This window comes from Alligator sinensis, unplaced genomic scaffold, assembly GCF_000455745.1.
Source record: "Alligator sinensis unplaced genomic scaffold, ASM45574v1 scaffold439_1, whole genome shotgun sequence".
NCBI lineage: Eukaryota > Metazoa > Chordata > Crocodylia > Alligatoridae > Alligator > Alligator sinensis.
In genome coordinates, this window is record NW_005842523.1 from 484,550 (window position 1) to 502,474 (window position 17,925).

Here is a 17,925-nt window from a genome sequence, read left to right on the forward strand (position 1 = left end):
CCTCCTTCAAGAATTCATCTATGACTAAAATTGTCAGCATCTCCATAACAACTTTATTTTTAGAACTGTTCTCCAGTCTATAAAGTGACAGTCTACATATCTCATTCTGGGATTAGAGATGGATTCAAGCTGAAGAATTTGGGCCTGAAAGCAGACTCCAAACATCCCAAATGTCTGTCTGTACTTAGTACTGCAAGGAGGAGATGTATTTTTATATTCCCAAACAGATGGAGTTAAAATGGAGTTGAGATTGAGGGGATGGATAATGTTAGAGTAAAAACAGAGTGTACAGACATAGGCTATTTATTTTGAGGGCTGTTCTTACTAGTTAATGTCATTTCATTTGTTACTGATAGGAATATAGCATGAGTCCTAGAATCCTTTGAGTTGGAAAGAGTTTCTTTTGAATCATCTCTTCAAGGACAGAGTGGTTTCATCTGACACTGTAACAGGATATTGTGTTTGTGATGTTAGGTTTGTTTTCCACCTAAGACTTAACTACCTTTTAAGTGTTAGTCTGTCATTTTTGTGTATACTTGTGGCAGCAAATAGACATGCATTGTGGGAGGGAGTTGACTCGCATACATTCCAGCTGCATGTACGGAATGGTGCTAACAGATGCAAAAAAGTTTTTAAAAATGAACACTGCCAAAAATATTAGGTTCAGTGGAGTTTGATATATTTGTTCTGTAAGTTTAAAACATCCTACTAGGTGTATTAAATGTTGATTTAATTTTGTTACCTTATAGCCTAAAAACGGTGCATGTGCCCACTGCTTCTTATCACATTAGTACTTACCTACCCAAGGACTGAGCAGAGCAGATGCTGAGACAGACATCTGTTGATTGATTGGTTTATTTGTTTGTTTTATGACATTCTCCCTAAAAAGCCAGAAGTCAAAAAAATCAAAATATGGCACCAAAATTGTAAAGATGTGTGTTTAAGCGCATGATTATTCCTGTTGAACTTGATGAAAATCTCATGAGAAGGCTGTCTGTCTTATGAAATGTTGTCTTCTGGCCAGGTCAAAAATATCATCACATCAACTTTTCTCCTGGATATTGCTATTTCTAACTCCTTTGGAATGTGAGCAAGATTTGGACATGACAAGGAACACAGGAGAAAGTCATATATGATCAAAAAGAAATCCTTATTTGCCCATTCATGTACTGACCACATGACAGCTTCTGGAATATACATAAATATTTTAAGACACAAAGAAAATTTGAGATGTACTACTCTTATGTGATATGAATACTGAATGTGGCTTGTGGGTCCTAAGCTGTTTGCTGTTTGTCTACCAAAAACATTCAGTTCATCATTCAGTTCATTGGTTTCCTTGTCATAGCATTTAAAGAAAACCAAAATTTTTTTTTCAGTTGTTATATTTTGCGTTAAAATCCAGTGAGGTTTTCTTTCCTTTTCTTTTTTCTATTTGGTGCATTGCATCATTTTGCAACTTGAGCTGGCTTTTTATGAAGACAATTTATTACATTCCTGTTTATACTGATATATGCTGACAAAGAAGTTGCTTGGATTTGATGATGCATCAACCCAAAGAAAACTAGTTTTTCTGGCTTTAAATAAAAAGGTTTGCATCACTGAACAGGATCAAAGTGTATTACATATTCTAGAGCCCTGATTCAGCAAAGAATGTGAGTTTTTAACTGAATAGGGCTGGACTTAAGTATATGCTTAAGTGCTTTGCTGAATAGAGACTGGCTGAGCAGCTCACAAAATCTTCTCTATTAACTTCTCCAGAAAATGTTTCTTTTCTTTCCTCAGAGATATGAGAATGATTAGCCCCTCCTTAGCTGTGTGTGATTCATTAGACTGGTTTACCAACAGCTCCACCAGGGATATTCTCACTTCGAATGGTGGATTTTGTGCTTGAACACCTCCTAAAAAGAATTTCAGCTACAGTGAGCTCTGATAGCAGCCTCTGGAAATGGTTCCACTCACTGGCTCTCCTACTGTGATTTTAGCTTCTCAAAAAAAAAGCATCAAAAACATTGTAAACTTTCTCCTTTAACAACTTTAAATCAAGCCTCAGTATTTCTTACACAATTTGCATTATTCATAAAGCTTCACATTAATCAAAAAGATTCAGAGTTTCTAAAGTTTATATATTTGAACATCTGTTTCTCTTCGTACATGCTCTCAGTTGACAATGCAGCATTGCTTGCATACTTTTCCACATCCTAACTAATCTTTTATTCACATAAGCTTTATGCATCAGCCTAACTTGCTATTCTTTCTGTCTCTTTATCACTTAGAATAAGTATGTTGATGCCAAACAAAATCAAGCTGCAGAAGTTTTTTAAAGAGGATAATGGAGAAATGATAAAGCATTCTAGCACTCTGATCTCTTTCAAGCACTAATCCTTGTTTGTTTTTCAAAACAGATCAATATTCAGCAGTAGTCATAGTAGTGTTGTAAGCATAAAACCTTTTTCTGAGGATTTCAAGTCCTTTATAAAGACTGAAAGGATTAGGTTTTGCAATAACATGTGAGGTAATTAACCATTATGCACCTCTAACAGATAGGGGATGCTATGGAGGTGGGCTGTCTTTTTAAAGGTAAACTGGGGTCCTGTTCACCCCTCAAGGTTTGGCCTTTTTAGAGTAGCCATTCTGAGATGTGTTGTTTCTTCTACAAGGATTATGTGAGTGGTTGGTGAAAGGAAAGAAATTCAAAGAGCCACCTCTGATGCCAAAGGGTAAGAAATTGGGAGTATAGTTCCTCCACCTAAGAAAGGTGTCTGGGAAAAGACACTGGGAAGGGAGAGGTATATGATCAGAATTTGGGAAAGGATGAGGCAGAAGGACTTTAAGATGGAAAGAAGTCTGGGAAGGCTCTGGGGAAAAAATCCAGGAGCCTGGGAAGCAACTAAAAGATGAATAGGGTTCATGGGTCAGAGAACAAAACACATAGGAGAGACCCTGGGCTCCCTACGGTACTAATGGAGGAGGTATTGAAAACTCTGCACTGAAGGAGCAAGGGTTTTAGAAACTGGCCTTGTAAAGAATCTGCATGGAAAATGTTCATGTTTGTTTTATTTGGATCTTCCTTGAACACCTCCTTTTACCATGAAAGGGGAAGACTAAATAATGGGCACTGACTTGCACCAACTCAACCTATAAGCCAGCTGGTAAACTGAGGCTGCAATCTGGTTCCAAGATGAGAACAAAGCAAAGAAATTATGTGACTTGTCCAAGATCATGCAGTGAATCTGTGGTTGAAAAGGGCATACAACACAGATCTCCTGACATTCCTGTGTCATCCACGCAAGCCCCCTATTAGCTTTACTGCAGTGGGGAGTGCATTCTAGTTTGATACACAAACTTATTTTTTCTTATGTTGTAATATCTCAAGTATGATAATAAAAGCTCCACATTCATAGGTTCATAGATTGTGAGGGGCTGGAAGGGACCTCGCAAGATCATCGAGTCCAGCCCCCCTGCACTGGGCAGGAAAGCCAACTGGGGTTAGGTAACCCCAGGGACGTGACCGTCCAGTCTCCTCTTGAAGATTTCCAGGGTAGGTGATTGCACCACCTCCGGAGGGAGCTTATTCCACAGTCTGGACAGCCTAACTGTGAATAAATTATTCCTAGTATTGTCTGAAACAGTCTTCCAGGAGTTTCTGGCCATTACTCCTGGTTTTCCCCAAGGGTGCCCTGGTGAACAGTTGTTCACTGAGCCCTTGATGTATTCCTCTGATGTAGCAGTAAGCTGCTACCAAGTCCCCTCAGCCTTCTCTTTTTTAGGCTGAAGAGACCCAAGTCCTTCAGCCTTTCTTCATATGGCTTGTCTTGTAAGTCTCTGATTATACAGGTGGTTCCTTCTCTGGATTCTCTCACATTTTTCCACAGCCTTGTTGAAGTGTAGTGCCTAGAACTGGATGCTGTACTCCAGCTGTGGTCTTACCAATGCTGAGTAAAGTGGAAGAATCACTTCCTTAGTTTTGCTTCAGATGCATTGGTTGATGCATGCCAGAGTATTGTTTGCCGCGCTGGCTAAATCATTGCACTGACTGCTCATGTTCATACTATGATCTATTATTATCCCTAGGTCCCTTTCTGTCATGGTGGTAGTCAGTTTGGCACCACTCAGCCTGTAAGTATGTTGGGGATTTTTCCTCCCCAGATGGAGCACTTTACACTTCTCAATGTTGAACTTCACCTGGTTCTGATCTGCCCAACTCGCCAGTCTGTCTAGGTCCACCTGTATCTGCTGCCTATTTTCAGGCATGACCACGCTCCCTCATCATTTGGTGACATCCGCAAACTTGGTCAGTGTGTTCTTCACCCCCACATCCAAATCATTGATAAAGGTGTGGAAAAGCACTGAACCAAGCACAGACCCCTGTGGGACACCATTGGCCACATCTCGCCAGGACGACACAGATCTGTTTATTAGAACTCTCTGGATCCCCCGCAGACAGCTTCCTACTCACCTAAATGTCAAGCAGTTAAGCCCACATTGCTCCAAATTTCCCATGAGAACATTATGGGATACCAGATCAAAGGCCTTTTGGAAGTCGAGGTATACAATATTGACCTCCTCTCTTTTATCCAGGTGACGAGTTGCCTGGTCATAGAAGAAGATGAGATTGGTAAGACAAGACCTGCCCACGACAAAGCCATGCTGGCTGTCAATCAGAACTCTACCTTCTGCAAGCGTATAGCACTCCTTGAGGAATTTTTCCCGGATTTTCCCTGTAACAGAAGTTAGGCTAATTGGCCTATAGTTGCCTGGGTCCTCTCTCCTCCCCTTTTGAAGATGGGCACAACATTGTCCCTCTTCCAGTCTTCAGGGACCTCCCCCAAGTGCCACGAGTTTTGGAAGATTTTCTCCAGAGGTCCCACGATGACTTTGGCCCACTCCTTCAGCACTCTCAGACAAAGTTCATCTGGTCCTGCTGACTTATAAATGTCTAACTTTTCTAACTGATGATACACCAGCTCAGTGTCAACAGTAGGAAGGCAGTCATTCCCACCATGCCCATTCTGAACCTTATCTAGTATGATTTTACCCTTAGTCCAGTGAAATGCTGAAGCAAAGTAGTCATTCAGGAGTTTAGTTTTCTCCTGAGTGTTGGTAGCCAGCTGTTAAACAATGGCCCCACACTTCCATTTGTTTTCCTCCTGTTCCCTACATACCTAAAGAAGGACTTCTTATTGTTCTTGATTTCTGTTGCTAGTTTAAATTCAGTCACCACTTTGGCCTTTTTAATCTGCTCCCTACAAGTGTGGGCCATTGTTGTATAGTCCTCCTTGGGGATTGTCCCAAGCTTCCATTGCTTGTATGCCTCTTTCTTCATTTTCAAGAGGACCATGATATCCCTATTAAGCCAAGAGGGCTTACCAGCCCTTCTGCTACCTTTCACCTGCATGGGAATGAACTTCTTTTGTGCTTTGAGGATCATGTCCTTGAGGAATGACCACTCTTCATGCACTCCTTTCACCTTTGGTCCCTCGTCCTGTAGCTCTTCCCCTACTATTGCCCTGAACCTGTTGAAATTCACTTTTTTGAGGTCCAAAACTTCAACCCTACTAGCTGATTTGCCTACCTTATGACAGACAGTGAACGTGATGGTTTCATGGTCGCTGTTGCCCAGGATACCTTCTCTATTCACTTCACTCATCAGATCATCTCCTTTGGCCAAGACTAAGTCTAGGAGAGTGTTACCTCTGATTGGCCCATGCACTTCCTGCATCGGGTAGAGCTCTTCAATACAGGTCAGGAAGCAATGTGACTGATCTGACTTAGCTGAGTGTTCCTCCCAAGAGATGTCTGAGTAATTGAAGTCACCCATGATAACCATGTCCCATGCCAGTTCTTGAGAGAACTCTAGATTGAGCTCCTCACCTTCATTTGGTGGTATGTAGTACACCTACAGTTAGGTCTCTCTCACCACATCCCCCCATCCCACCCTCCATAGTTTGACCCAGAGGGGTTCATGAGAAAAGGGCAATTTATGAAAAAGATTAAATGAAAAACTTAACATAGAATACACAGCAGCCTTGTCATTGTGGGAACTCTAGGGCTTCCTGGTTTCAACCTCAGAAGATAAATGCTCTGATTTAGTTCCTTATTCTGACATTTTTCTTGTTTATAGTGAGTAGTTAACAAACTCATTTGCATTATAGCTATCCTGAATTACCATATTTTCTTGAATGTAAGATGACCCTGAATATAAGATGACCCCTCTCCCCAAAAATTAGATTCTATACATGAAAAATGTATACATTTATTATAACTTTCCAGGTATAGAATCTAACTATTGGAGGTCTGCCTTGAATTTGTCCCCCTCCCACTTCTACAGGAAGAAAAATAAATCAGAGGATCAGGTAGCTCCCTTGTCCTCTGCCCCTAAACATCCTCCTGCAGCCCCTCCTTCCCCTCTTATTGTCAAACCCTGATCTCCCTGCACATGTAAAAATGAGAAGCAAATTTGAAAACACTGACCTTGAAATAAACATACCTGTAGTAATTTACACATATGCAAATTGCTACAGGTATCCATTGACTGACATAATCCAGAAGTGATGCATTTTACCTTTTTTAAAACTGCTGCAAGTTTTAGCACAGGTATTCCATAAATACACTTTAAGCAGCACTTTTGTACTTATATATATTACAAACAATGCATGATATTAGTCCAGAGCCAAAAGGCTCATGATTTACCATATAGTTCATTGGGATTGGTCCCAGCAATCAAAAGTGTTCCCAGCTATGGTGACCCCAAAGTTTGGCACTGTTCAGTGTGTGTGTACTCCAGATGTAACCCACAAGGGAGCCATGTACTAATTACCACCCCCGCACACACACACATACTCATAACTGGAACAGGGTATTCTTGTCACAAGTCCTAGATCCTCCAAAAAATTATATGCAGATGAGGGGCAGAGAAGCATGGTTTAGCTTCATCTCATGGAGGGTGGGGCTACACTAATCATATGTCAAGCTAACAGAAGCGGTGACAGAGGGATTCTGGGTGAACTGGTTGGGGCCCTGTTTGTTGATGTTTGCCAGAATTTTAAGGCTGGTGAAGAAACAGGAATCATTGAAAATGGGAAAAGAAGTCACAGCTCAATTGTGGGAGTGAAGAGGAAGTAAAATGTATTTAGTGGAGTGGCTCACCATAACTTGAAAAAAACCTTGACACTGAGGATGACTGCATGCAATGAGCGCTAGTATATATGTTATGTCTATATCTATCTTTGTGGTAGGTTTCCATCAATAAGTTTGCCCCATATGGGCCATGTGGTTTATAGTCATATTCAGTGTTGGCTGCATTTAATCAACTTCATAATTGGTTTCCATTATCAAGCATGTGCTGCTTTTGGCAACAGTTTAATGATAGATAATCTATTTAATGAGGTTTCTTTGTATGTGAATGTAAGATGAGGTGGTTTCCCCCCCCAGGCTGATTGGGATGGGGGAACTTTGCCTTTTATTTGAGTAAATATGGTACTGATCATCTGAAAAAGAGAAGTGGAATAAGAAATCAGTATATGTGGTGGAAAAGAAATAACTTAAATTCATTCTTTCTGGCTGATGCTGCCACCCTTTCTCATGCCAGTAGTTCAAATGAGACCTATGTTCTGCCTCTGACATTCTGTAGCAGTTTATGAAAGTACAAAGAAAACTTGAAGCAATATTTTGTGAATATGTAGAGAGAGCGAGTTCATTAAGAATACTGGATTCAGCATGGTGGCTTAGGTGATTGGCTATTTAGCTTAGTGCTGACTTCCAGCAGTCACCAATATATAATGCTTTAGAGGAATGACAATGCATCTCTTACATTTGCCATAATACACACACACAGCAACATCACGAATATTTTCCTAAGTCCTCCTCTTCCCCACCCCGTTGCTACTTAACAGAAAAAAATAGTCCTTTATCTCCAAAAATATCACACTAAAAAAAAATAGTTACAAACAAGTCACTGATTACTCTGCTATTTAATATTTTAATTAACAACTTTTCTACAAAACATCTGAACGTGCTAATGATGTGCTGATGACATGAAATAGGGAGGTATTGCCAATACAGAGGAGGACTAGAATATCACACAGACTGGATGATTTTGAGGACTGGAATAGTGAACTTGGAGTGAAATTTAACAACTCAAAGTTCAAATTATCCACTTAGGGATTACTAAAAGAGAATTTATGTTATAAATGTGGGAGATAGCAGTTGGAATTCATTGATTAGAAAAAAGACGTGTGTATATCAATATATTAGTTCTAGCCTTTTGGCCTCACAGACCGGATGAGTTGCACAGAGTTGGTCCATGTGCCAGATCCCACATGGGGTCAGCATGTGAGGTCAGTTGATGAGTGTGACCCAATACACCCAGGTCTGGCCACATACCACCATGACCCTATATGTGTAGAACTAGCCATGTGCTGGCATGATATGGCACACAGGGCCATGTTATCCAGCCCAAGAAATTTAGAGCAGTTCACACTGCCTCCACTCCCCCACTGATGAATTTCTGGACTCTTGGGGAGCCTCGTGGGCTGAATGACACAGTTCCATGGGCTGGATCTGGCCTATGGCTATGGGTTGAGTATCTCTGTATTAGTTGATCTTGGGATGACTACAACTTACCAAAGTGATACATGACAAGGCAAATTAGATCTTAGGGTGTATTACCAGCTATTTCCAATAAAGAACAGGCAATACTATTAATACTTTTATACAAGACAATGGTCTGATCTCATTTGCTATTCTGTGTATAGTTCTGATTCCCCATGTTCAAGGGAGAATGAATTCAGAGTGGAACAGGTGTGAAGGAGAGCTACTAAGATGATCAAAGTACTAGAGAATTTGTCTTATGAAAGTAAACTAAAGGGGTGTGATTTAACATAGTAAAATGAAGCTTAGAAGAGATATGACTGCTCTGTGTGAATATAACCAGAAAGTGAACACCAGAGAGGGAACTTTTTCAGGCAAAGGACAATGTTGACACAAGAACAAATGGATATACACTGCTAATTAATACATTTAGGCTGGCAATTAAGACAGTTTCCTACCATCAGATCAGTAAAGGATCAGAATAGTCTTCAACGGGGAGTAGTGTGAGTTAAAACCTAATTATTTTAAACTGGAACTTGATCAGTTAGTGGTTAGGAATCCATGTAGCCCTACAGTAGCTGAGCTTTGGACACAATAAACCAGCAAGATTCCTTCCAGATCTGTGTCCTTTGTTTCAGGTTTTTTTCAAGGTAAATTAACAGTGTGTGATTAAATCAATATTTCATGGCATGCTCCCTGCTGAGTTACTAAAAAGCAGTATCATAAGGTAATAAACTGTATTATTCTAGTGCAATGAAATGAGGAAAAGATTCACCAGTCTTCCATCCTGAAATATTCATAAGTTTTTTGTTTTCTTTTCCTACTGACACAAACAGTCAAAAACCCAGCCTGGAGGAAATGTCCTTCGCTTTTGGAAAATGAGTTGGTAATTTATTCAAATCTGGCCGTGTAGTCATTTTGAATTAGCACATCATGAAATCTACTAATAAAATGAAGTCAGTTTACATTTTAAACAACCTTTAATATTTGTAAAAGTAAATATCCTTTAATTTCTCAGCAATTTAGATGTAATGGAAATTGTCAGAAATTTTAATTTCTCACCATTTAGCTCACTCACAATGGCTGTCAAACAGTCAAGTGATATGACGTAAAGTACTGCTAATCGTTTCAGCACAAGACAGTACTTCAAAGGTAAGGCAAAGGATGTGCAGACACTAATGAAATTTTATTATCAGAACATAGAATTAGGATTGTGACAAGAGACAATGGTGGCAGTGACATGCAGCTAGAATGTTAAGCTTCCAAAGTCTCCAAGCTGAATTTTGCAGACAAAAATAGCTTGAGCTTTAGATTTCTAAATAATCCTAAGTGGAGATTGAATGGTCTCAAATTTATCAAATGAACAAACTATCAGGCTTTACAAAAACAAGTGGGGTGGGGGGCTCATCCTCCATTTTCAGGCCATTAACTTGGGTGGCTATTATATTTTGGAGTAATCATGTGGTCAGCAATCCATGTGTTTCTTGTGTGATATGTACATATTTTTGTAATTCACAGAGAAATATGGAAAGATCAGAAGGCAGCACGATATGCTGATTTGTAAGCATACGCTTTGGCAAGCAACACTGAAAAAAGCTTGTTTCCCATTTTCAGACCAACACTGTCTACATATAATGGTGTGGGGGTCTTTTTGCATAAGTAGACACAAGGAAGTTTTTGTCAAGGCAAATTCCTAGAGTATCAGAAGGTAATTAGGATGATCAAATATAAATGGGTTAAGGATGAGAGTTTATTGAATTATGGTTTTCTGTTACTATTTTTAGTGTATACTTTCATATAAATTTAAAAAAAAATCTGTTTTATACATTCATAGAACAGTCTGTGATAGGGCCATAATCTACCCAGTGCAGTTGTGAGCACTGAATTTAGTGTTAATGGGTTGTCCTGAAAATAGCTCTTTTTTATTTGCAGAGTAACTCTATCACTGTAGCTTTTACCTCTTCTAAAATCAAAGAGGCTATTGTCTGTGAGGCTCCAAATATGGAGTCGCTTGTCTGCTTGTGGAGCTTACCCTACTTCAGGCAAAACAAAGGAATGCCACCTGCCTGGAGTCCAATAAATTAAGCATTTCCTTAATTTCACTTTAACCTGATGAAGCCAAAGTCACTGTCTGGAGAATTTCCTTTGCAAGTATATGGGACTCTTCTACATGCTGGCATTTATCTTCATCTACCAAAATTGAAATAATATCTTAGATTCAGGGTGGTTTATTCCTTCAGGGGCATCTGAGCTAGTAAGAGTCAGCTAGGGAAAGGCAGCAGTGACATTTTTGTTCTATCCGCAGAGAGTATGTTTTGGCCCCTTTTAATGAAATTCTGCTCCTTGTGCCAAACCCAAGCATAATGGAAAACAGCTGCCCAACATGAAGGAAGGAGTACAAGACCTACACACCTCAACCACAATCGTTACTGCAACCCTTTTTCTATACATTATTCACCAGAGGGTTTGTGTGTTTATAGTCAGAGTCTCTTTTTCCTGGATCTCTTAACAGAATTTCTGTTGGCTTTTGGACATTTCACAGAGAGATTTCATCCACAGAAACAGGATTGGAAAAGATCATCTTCAAACTGTCCTCTTCCAAAGTAGGTTGTCTTTTTCAATATATTCTCTAATCTCATATTGAACGAGGATAAGATTTTCATTGGAAACTATTTTAGATGTTGCCCTGAGGAAGCTTTCTCATGATATCAAATAAATTTACAACATCTCCTGAAACATTTCAGAATGTAAAACCACTTTATTTTTTATTTGATGTGCCATACAATAGATAAAGAGATAAACTGTCAGTTTGCCTCATTAAAATATCTCAGACTCTCAGTGCATTTGGCTGGATAAATCTCCCACAGTTAGATTCCTTGTCACTTCAGCCTGTGTCTGGTACTTCCTGTTCAGGTCAGTCATGTAGGGCTGTGTGAAGCTTTGGGTGCTAATTTGATTTGGAGGAGAGTCAGCCTGAAATCCAAATTGGGAGACCAATAAAAGGTCTGAATTGATTTGAAACCTTCAAATCAATTTGGAAAAGATCAAAGAAAGATTCCGCAATTCAGGCAGTCCCCGCTTGCCACTTCAAGGAGCTGAACCCGGGCTCCATACTGGTAAGTGGGGCAGGGGCTACAGGAGCAGGGAGGGGAACATGGGGAGACTCCCACTAGGACCCATCCCCTGCCTGCTTCTCCAGCCCCCTTGAGTGCCCCCAACCCTCACCCACTCTCCCAGCCCTGTCAATGGCTTCCTCACCTGGCCCCAGGATCCTGGCTCTTAAAAAAAAAAAAAAAGGCTCGCATTCACTGGCTGCTGCAGCAGCCATCAGGGCTTCTGGGGGCTCATGGCAGAGTCCCCCACACAATACGGGGCAGTGGGGGGCAGCAGGGATCACCCCCACTCCTGGCAGGAGGCAGTGAGTGTGGGGCTTTCTTTTTTTTAGAGCCAGCAGGCTGGGGCCAGGCGGGGCAGCCATTGATGGGGCTGAGAGAGTGTGCGGGGCATGGGGTCCATTTGATTCAGAGATTGAGCTGATTCAGTGGTGGCCGAATCTCCAAATCAGATTCAGCCAAATCGATTCGGGACAGTGATGCAAATCACCAAATCAAATCACTGTCCTCTGAATCAGCTGAATCTGAAGCAAATACTAGCTGCTTCACACAGGCCTACTGTCATGGTATAAATATGTTAAATGTATTTGTCTCTTCATGTCTTCCTTCAGACTTCCTACTTCATCTGTAGCTCCTGAATTTTTAATTCTACCTTTATTCTCCAGACTCTTCCCTTTTCCCTCCTTACCTTTCTCCTTCTCTTTAGAGCACCTCCAGTTTCCATTCTTACATCTCTAGAGAATCCCAGGATAATTCACGCTTCCCCCCTGCTATTTCTTACACCCCAACAGAACTGCACACAAATATCTGAAGATTCAAGCTTGGTTAGCTCTTGCTGAAGACAAACTTTAACTCTGAATGCTTGATCATTAGCTGAGAGTGAATTATATATAATATAATATATAGTATTATACATTATTCTGTATATATTTATGTACATTGTATAGTTACTGTTTTCAATGTATTGGTAAGTTATATAAATCAACCAATTAAAACTAATCCTACAGAGTTCTAAACTTGCACTCCATGTCATTGTACTGTTTGTGGCAGGGATGCCACCCCGTGTATGGGGGGTTTAAGAATTTTTTTGTCTGGTGTATTTAGGAATTTGTGGGCAATACCGGTCACATTAAAAAGAAATACAGTACAAATGCTGCAGTAAAATGTTTACAGGTTTCTCTGTTTTGGTTATGTTCACACTTCAAATAAGGAAAAAGAAATTGTGTTATGTGACTTACATAACCAGCCATCATCGCCTGAATTGTGAATATTTGCAACAAACTGGTCTTCAGGCTTTTATTTCTAAAGAATTTTTTTTAGTAACCTTCAGTTAATACATTTGAGCATTTGACAATTATTCCATGAACACCTGAATATAAAAGTACTCATGAAAATTATTCCTTATGAATGATTTGCTCAGGAAAAAAGAATGGACTTGATAGTAGAGCTCTAGCCTGGAACATAGGAGACAAGAATCCAGTTCTCTGTTCCTCTAAAGACTTCCTGTGTAGATGTGGATCAATCACTCAGAATCTCTGTGTTTCTGCTTCCCTCTCTCTTGAGTGTAAATGCACTAATGACAGCGAGAAAAGGATTTCCCAGTTGGTCTCATAAAAGGTATCATTTTGGAACCAAGAGTTCTAGATCTTTGTATTTCTAATGATAGTGAGGTACACCACAATAGTAGCATTATATAAATAAAGTGGATCGATCAATAGTGCTGCTTACAGCTGCTCTCTACACTACTTTGAACATATCACAGGCGATGTTAGAAGGGCCCTAAATGAATGCAGGGCTCTATATACATGATATTCATTTCAAGACCTGGGCCTTTATGTCTAAGGAACAGGAGAAGTGATTGTTCAGTGAAAACCCTCCTATCTTCCCCTACACTGCTCTCCTAAGGCACCTTATTATGGAGTTTACCTTGATCTGAGAAATTTCACATGTATTTTGGAAAACCTGACAATTGCATCAAATGGGAAGTAATCTAGCATTCCATATCTGTTAAAAAAAATTGAGTTTATAATGTAACTAAAATGGGGTAGGGAATGGTAACATTAATAAGAACAAAGATGTAACAGGAAAATATTTTCCTTTTCTTGACCTTCGCATTAATATTGGAATGCTGGGTTAGAAGTCTATTTCTCGGCCTTTATATAATACTGCTGTAGTAATATGCAGCAAAGTTTATTCTTTAAGCAAGTAATTACAGGATCATACCAGCCATCTTCTATACCTATAAGAACTGATAGTGCTCAGTATTGAAAGTTAAAGCAGGAAGCAAGAGTGGTACAGACATTCAAAAAGCCTCAGGTGAAATTGATCTAAATTACGTGATTCTCTGTACATGTGTAGTTTAGATTGGTAGTGAGCAGAATACACATTTGGCCTTTGATGGGCGAAGGGGGCAAATCTTAGACTGCGTTCTGCCATTTTTAAACCAGTCTGCGTGTGCCAAACTTCTGTTCTGTTATGGGTATAGACCGGTTTTGAATAATGAGATAACATTACAATCTCATGTTAAAGAGGATTTATAGCCTCAACTTGTGTATTTCAAGGGAACAACTGTTATTAGAAGTGTCCTGCATATAGACAAATTAAAATCTATAGAACTTATTTCTTTCAAATTAGCAGCTTCTCTACAGATCAATAAAAAGCTTGCAGAACTCCTAGCCACCTGATCCAGTACTGTGTATTGGACTGGAATAAGTTAATAATTATTAATCTATATCTCTCCTAATAGTTTATAATGCAAGCACAATATTTCGGCAGGGGGGGAAAACCTTGAAATTGTCATAAACCTCTTCTCTTCACCTTTAATGCAACCTCTTGGTTTTTAATTACTCCTGTAAAGTGGAGCAATCACAGGATCCTCCTGTGACATTTTCAAGTTTTCTGTCTGCTCCACTTACGAGAAACAAATGGGTCTGCTCAGCTCCATCTAGATTGAGTTTTTCATGAAGTCATTACTTCTGTCACAGGGACTATTTTCAAATTGAAAAATCTGAAACAATAAATGATGGTGAAGCAGTTAATAACTGTTAAGAAATCACATTTGGAAAATTGCATTTAAGCAATAACCTTTCTCCCGGTAATTAAATGACAGAAAGGTCCTGGTTTTAATTAAGTCAGCAATTTATAGTTATGAAGCTATACTTCACTATGCAGATTAGAAGATGATAGGTCACAGAACACCCTGAGTGCATTTTTAGCGGAGCTGATCTGGTAATTACTCCACTGTTCAGTGGTGACCACAGTGAACCGTATCTCTAGATTAAACAATTTTCTTTTCCCTGCTCCATGATGTATAACTAGGATGAGTAAATGTACCACTAGGACTGCATCGAGCATCTTTAAATTAAAATAGATTTTAAATGAGGGGGCATGAGTGAAGGAAGTAATGTTTGAAGAACAGCGGTAGAAATGAATGGGCCACTAGTCAAGGCTTGCAAGCAGAGGATATATCATTGTTTTACAGGGCTTTCTATCTTGCGCTTGAATGTTTGGTACAGATTTATGAGGAAGTAAAATGCTAATGTTAGTGTATTTATAAACATATGATGGGGGTTTCATCTATAATTTATTCCCAGGCTCTGCATTATGCAGCCTATGAAAGAAAATGAAATGCTGTGTTGGACAGCAAAAGGGTTCATTAATACAGCTTTCACATTTTATTTAACTAACCCCCAGCTCATATTACACATTGATTATTACATTGTGAGATGTTTTTGAACACTTATTGTGCTCTGTTCCTCAGGCCTTTTGCTAGATACTTCAGTTGAATTTCAGCAGCGTTCAACTGTCTTATTTCAACTAGCACTAAGTATATTCACTTGGCCTGTAGGCATCTGAACAATGTATGTATATTTATGGACTTTTTCTCTGCAAGGGTTTGGGGTTGCAGAGGTATGGTTTGGTTATTAACATTTTTATTAAAATATATTATATTAGGGTTAACCATTAAACAACTTGTAACCAAACTGCACCACAGCAGTAACTGTAATAGGACATGCATATCATGTATGGTTTGTCGAATTTTAAGTCAGTGCTACCTTTTTTACTGGCCATAAACAAACTGGTTGTAGTAAAAGATATACATTCATTAATGGGCCAAGTTCTACACTGGTGTTAAGTGTAAACACTCAAGATCATCAGAAACTTGCCAATTTACACCAGAAAAGAATTGGATCCACAGACTATAATTTTATTATATACAGCAACACTGGATGGGGGAGGATGGAAAGCCAGGTACAAGATTATGGTAAGCACATTGCAAATCAGGACCTACTGACATTAAGTGAATACAGTAGATGATGTTTTTTTCCATTTTACTGATACCAGCATTTGTTTATAGTTTGCTAAGTTTATTCTGTTCAGTGTTCTGGTTGTAATTTTTGGCATGCCTTCTCATGTGTTCATTGGGTTTTAGAATTGTAGTATAAAAAGCTCACTTTATAGACTTGAAAGACCATCACTATGAGATTAAAAAATATTATTCATGAACATAACAGCATTAGTAGCAGATATTCTTATTAAATGCTCCCAAAATCTTTAGGCTAGCAATAAGCTTGAAGAAGACTGTTATCATGCATCAAGGCTCTTCAGAACCAGTTCCAGACATGACCCTAGATAGCACTCACCTGAATGTTGTTGACCAGTTTTTCTACCTTGGCTTTACTGTTACCACCAATGGTGATCTTGATGCTGAGCTCACTAGCAGAATCAACAAAGCAACCAGGAGCTTTGCTCTTTTTCAAGACAGAGCCTAGAACAATAACAAACTGTCAATGAAAGTGAAAATCTGTATTTATGAGACATGTTTTATCCACACTTCTATATGGCTCAGAAACATGGACAACTTATGCGAAACATATCAGAAGACTAAAGAGCTTTCATATCAGATGCCTGCATAAAATTCTTCAAATAAGATGGCAAGAGAGGGTGACAAATATTGAAGTGTTGAATCGTGCTGGTATGTCATTGATGGGAATGTTGATTAGTAGGAAAAGACTCAGGTGGCTTGGTCATGTTATGCAAATGCTGGATCACGGGATACCGAAGAGTATGCTGTACTCTGAAGTTAGTTAAGGGTATAGAAAGAGAGGCAGACCACTGCACAGATTTGGGAATACTTGAAAAGATGACTTAGCATCCTTTGGAATCTCTGTGGATGACTGGGAAAAGAGTGCAGAATGCTGCTCTGGTTGGCGGAGTCAGCTTACAGATGGAGTGAGTCACTGTGAGGCGGACTGAATCAAGTTTTGTGATGACTGGCATCAGAAGAGGAAGGAATCTGCTGCTTGGATTCAGAGCATTGCTAGTGCATGGGTGTGTCCTACCTGCAGGTGGGACTGTTACTTGTGCATTGGACTCAGCAGCCACCAAAGAACTCATCAGCACACGCACCATGCTCTGTAAAGAGTACAGTGCCAATTGAAATGAACTGGAGAATTTTAAAGCCATGGATTATAAATTGGAGATAGAAGCACAAGAGTGTAGCTTCACTTAGTAGGAAGTATGTCATATGGACATATGCGCCCACATAACTAAAAATGAAAGGGTAGGGCTGGTCTACTTTTACTCGGACCATACCTATCTCTGGCCTTCTGGAATTTCAAATGAAAAGTGGATCTCATCCTCTCTTATTTTAGGACGATATCCATATCTTCTTAAAGCCAACAGAAAGGTTGCCTTTGACTTCAGTGGGAGCTGGAGCAGGTCCCAGAGTAGGCAGAGTCAGTATTTTATAAAGAGTGAATCTGGGGGACAGATTCAAGGAAAAGAGAAAAGAATACATGTGTCAGGAGGCTTTTGTTCCAGACTTCTGATTGTAGACACACTTACGTATCCTCTGTTGTTGACCCTCTGTGGATCAAGGAATGACTATGTGATGTTCTATTGTTTAAAAATACAGTTTAAATGTATGCGGTAAGGAATTTGATACTTCTGGTAGGGCAGAAAGGAAACTTAGGAAAGGAACTTAGGAAGATTTTTTAACAAAAGGCATATGTCTTATAAACTTAATTGTGGAACATGTGGAGAAAACATGACCAGAATGATATTACATTTTACTTCCCATTTTCGTCCCCTTTTTGCTTTCTTTCACGTTGAATAAATTGATATTTAGACTAAACAGTGGCAGTGATTCAGTGATTACCTACCCTCCTACCAGATGTGATCCATATGGTTGGACACAAATGATCCTGCCAACTCATCC

General features: G+C 39.5%; 1 protein-coding gene across 1 annotated transcript in view; it reads right to left on the reverse strand.

Moving 5' to 3' along the window:
- Nucleotides 1–17,117, reverse strand: part of RCN1 (reticulocalbin 1) — a 69,481-nt gene extending 52,364 nt beyond the window's left edge. Inside the window, exons 1-4 of the mRNA XM_006031680.1 lie at nt 17,048–17,117; nt 16,349–16,473; nt 4,460–4,593; nt 799–881 (exon numbers count right to left, since the gene is read on the reverse strand). Coding sequence (XP_006031742.1) covers nt 799–881; nt 4,460–4,593; nt 16,349–16,473; nt 17,048–17,117 — 412 coding nt within the window. The remainder of the gene's footprint in view (nt 1–798; nt 882–4,459; nt 4,594–16,348; nt 16,474–17,047) is intronic.
- Nucleotides 17,118–17,925: the final 808 nt, after the last annotated feature.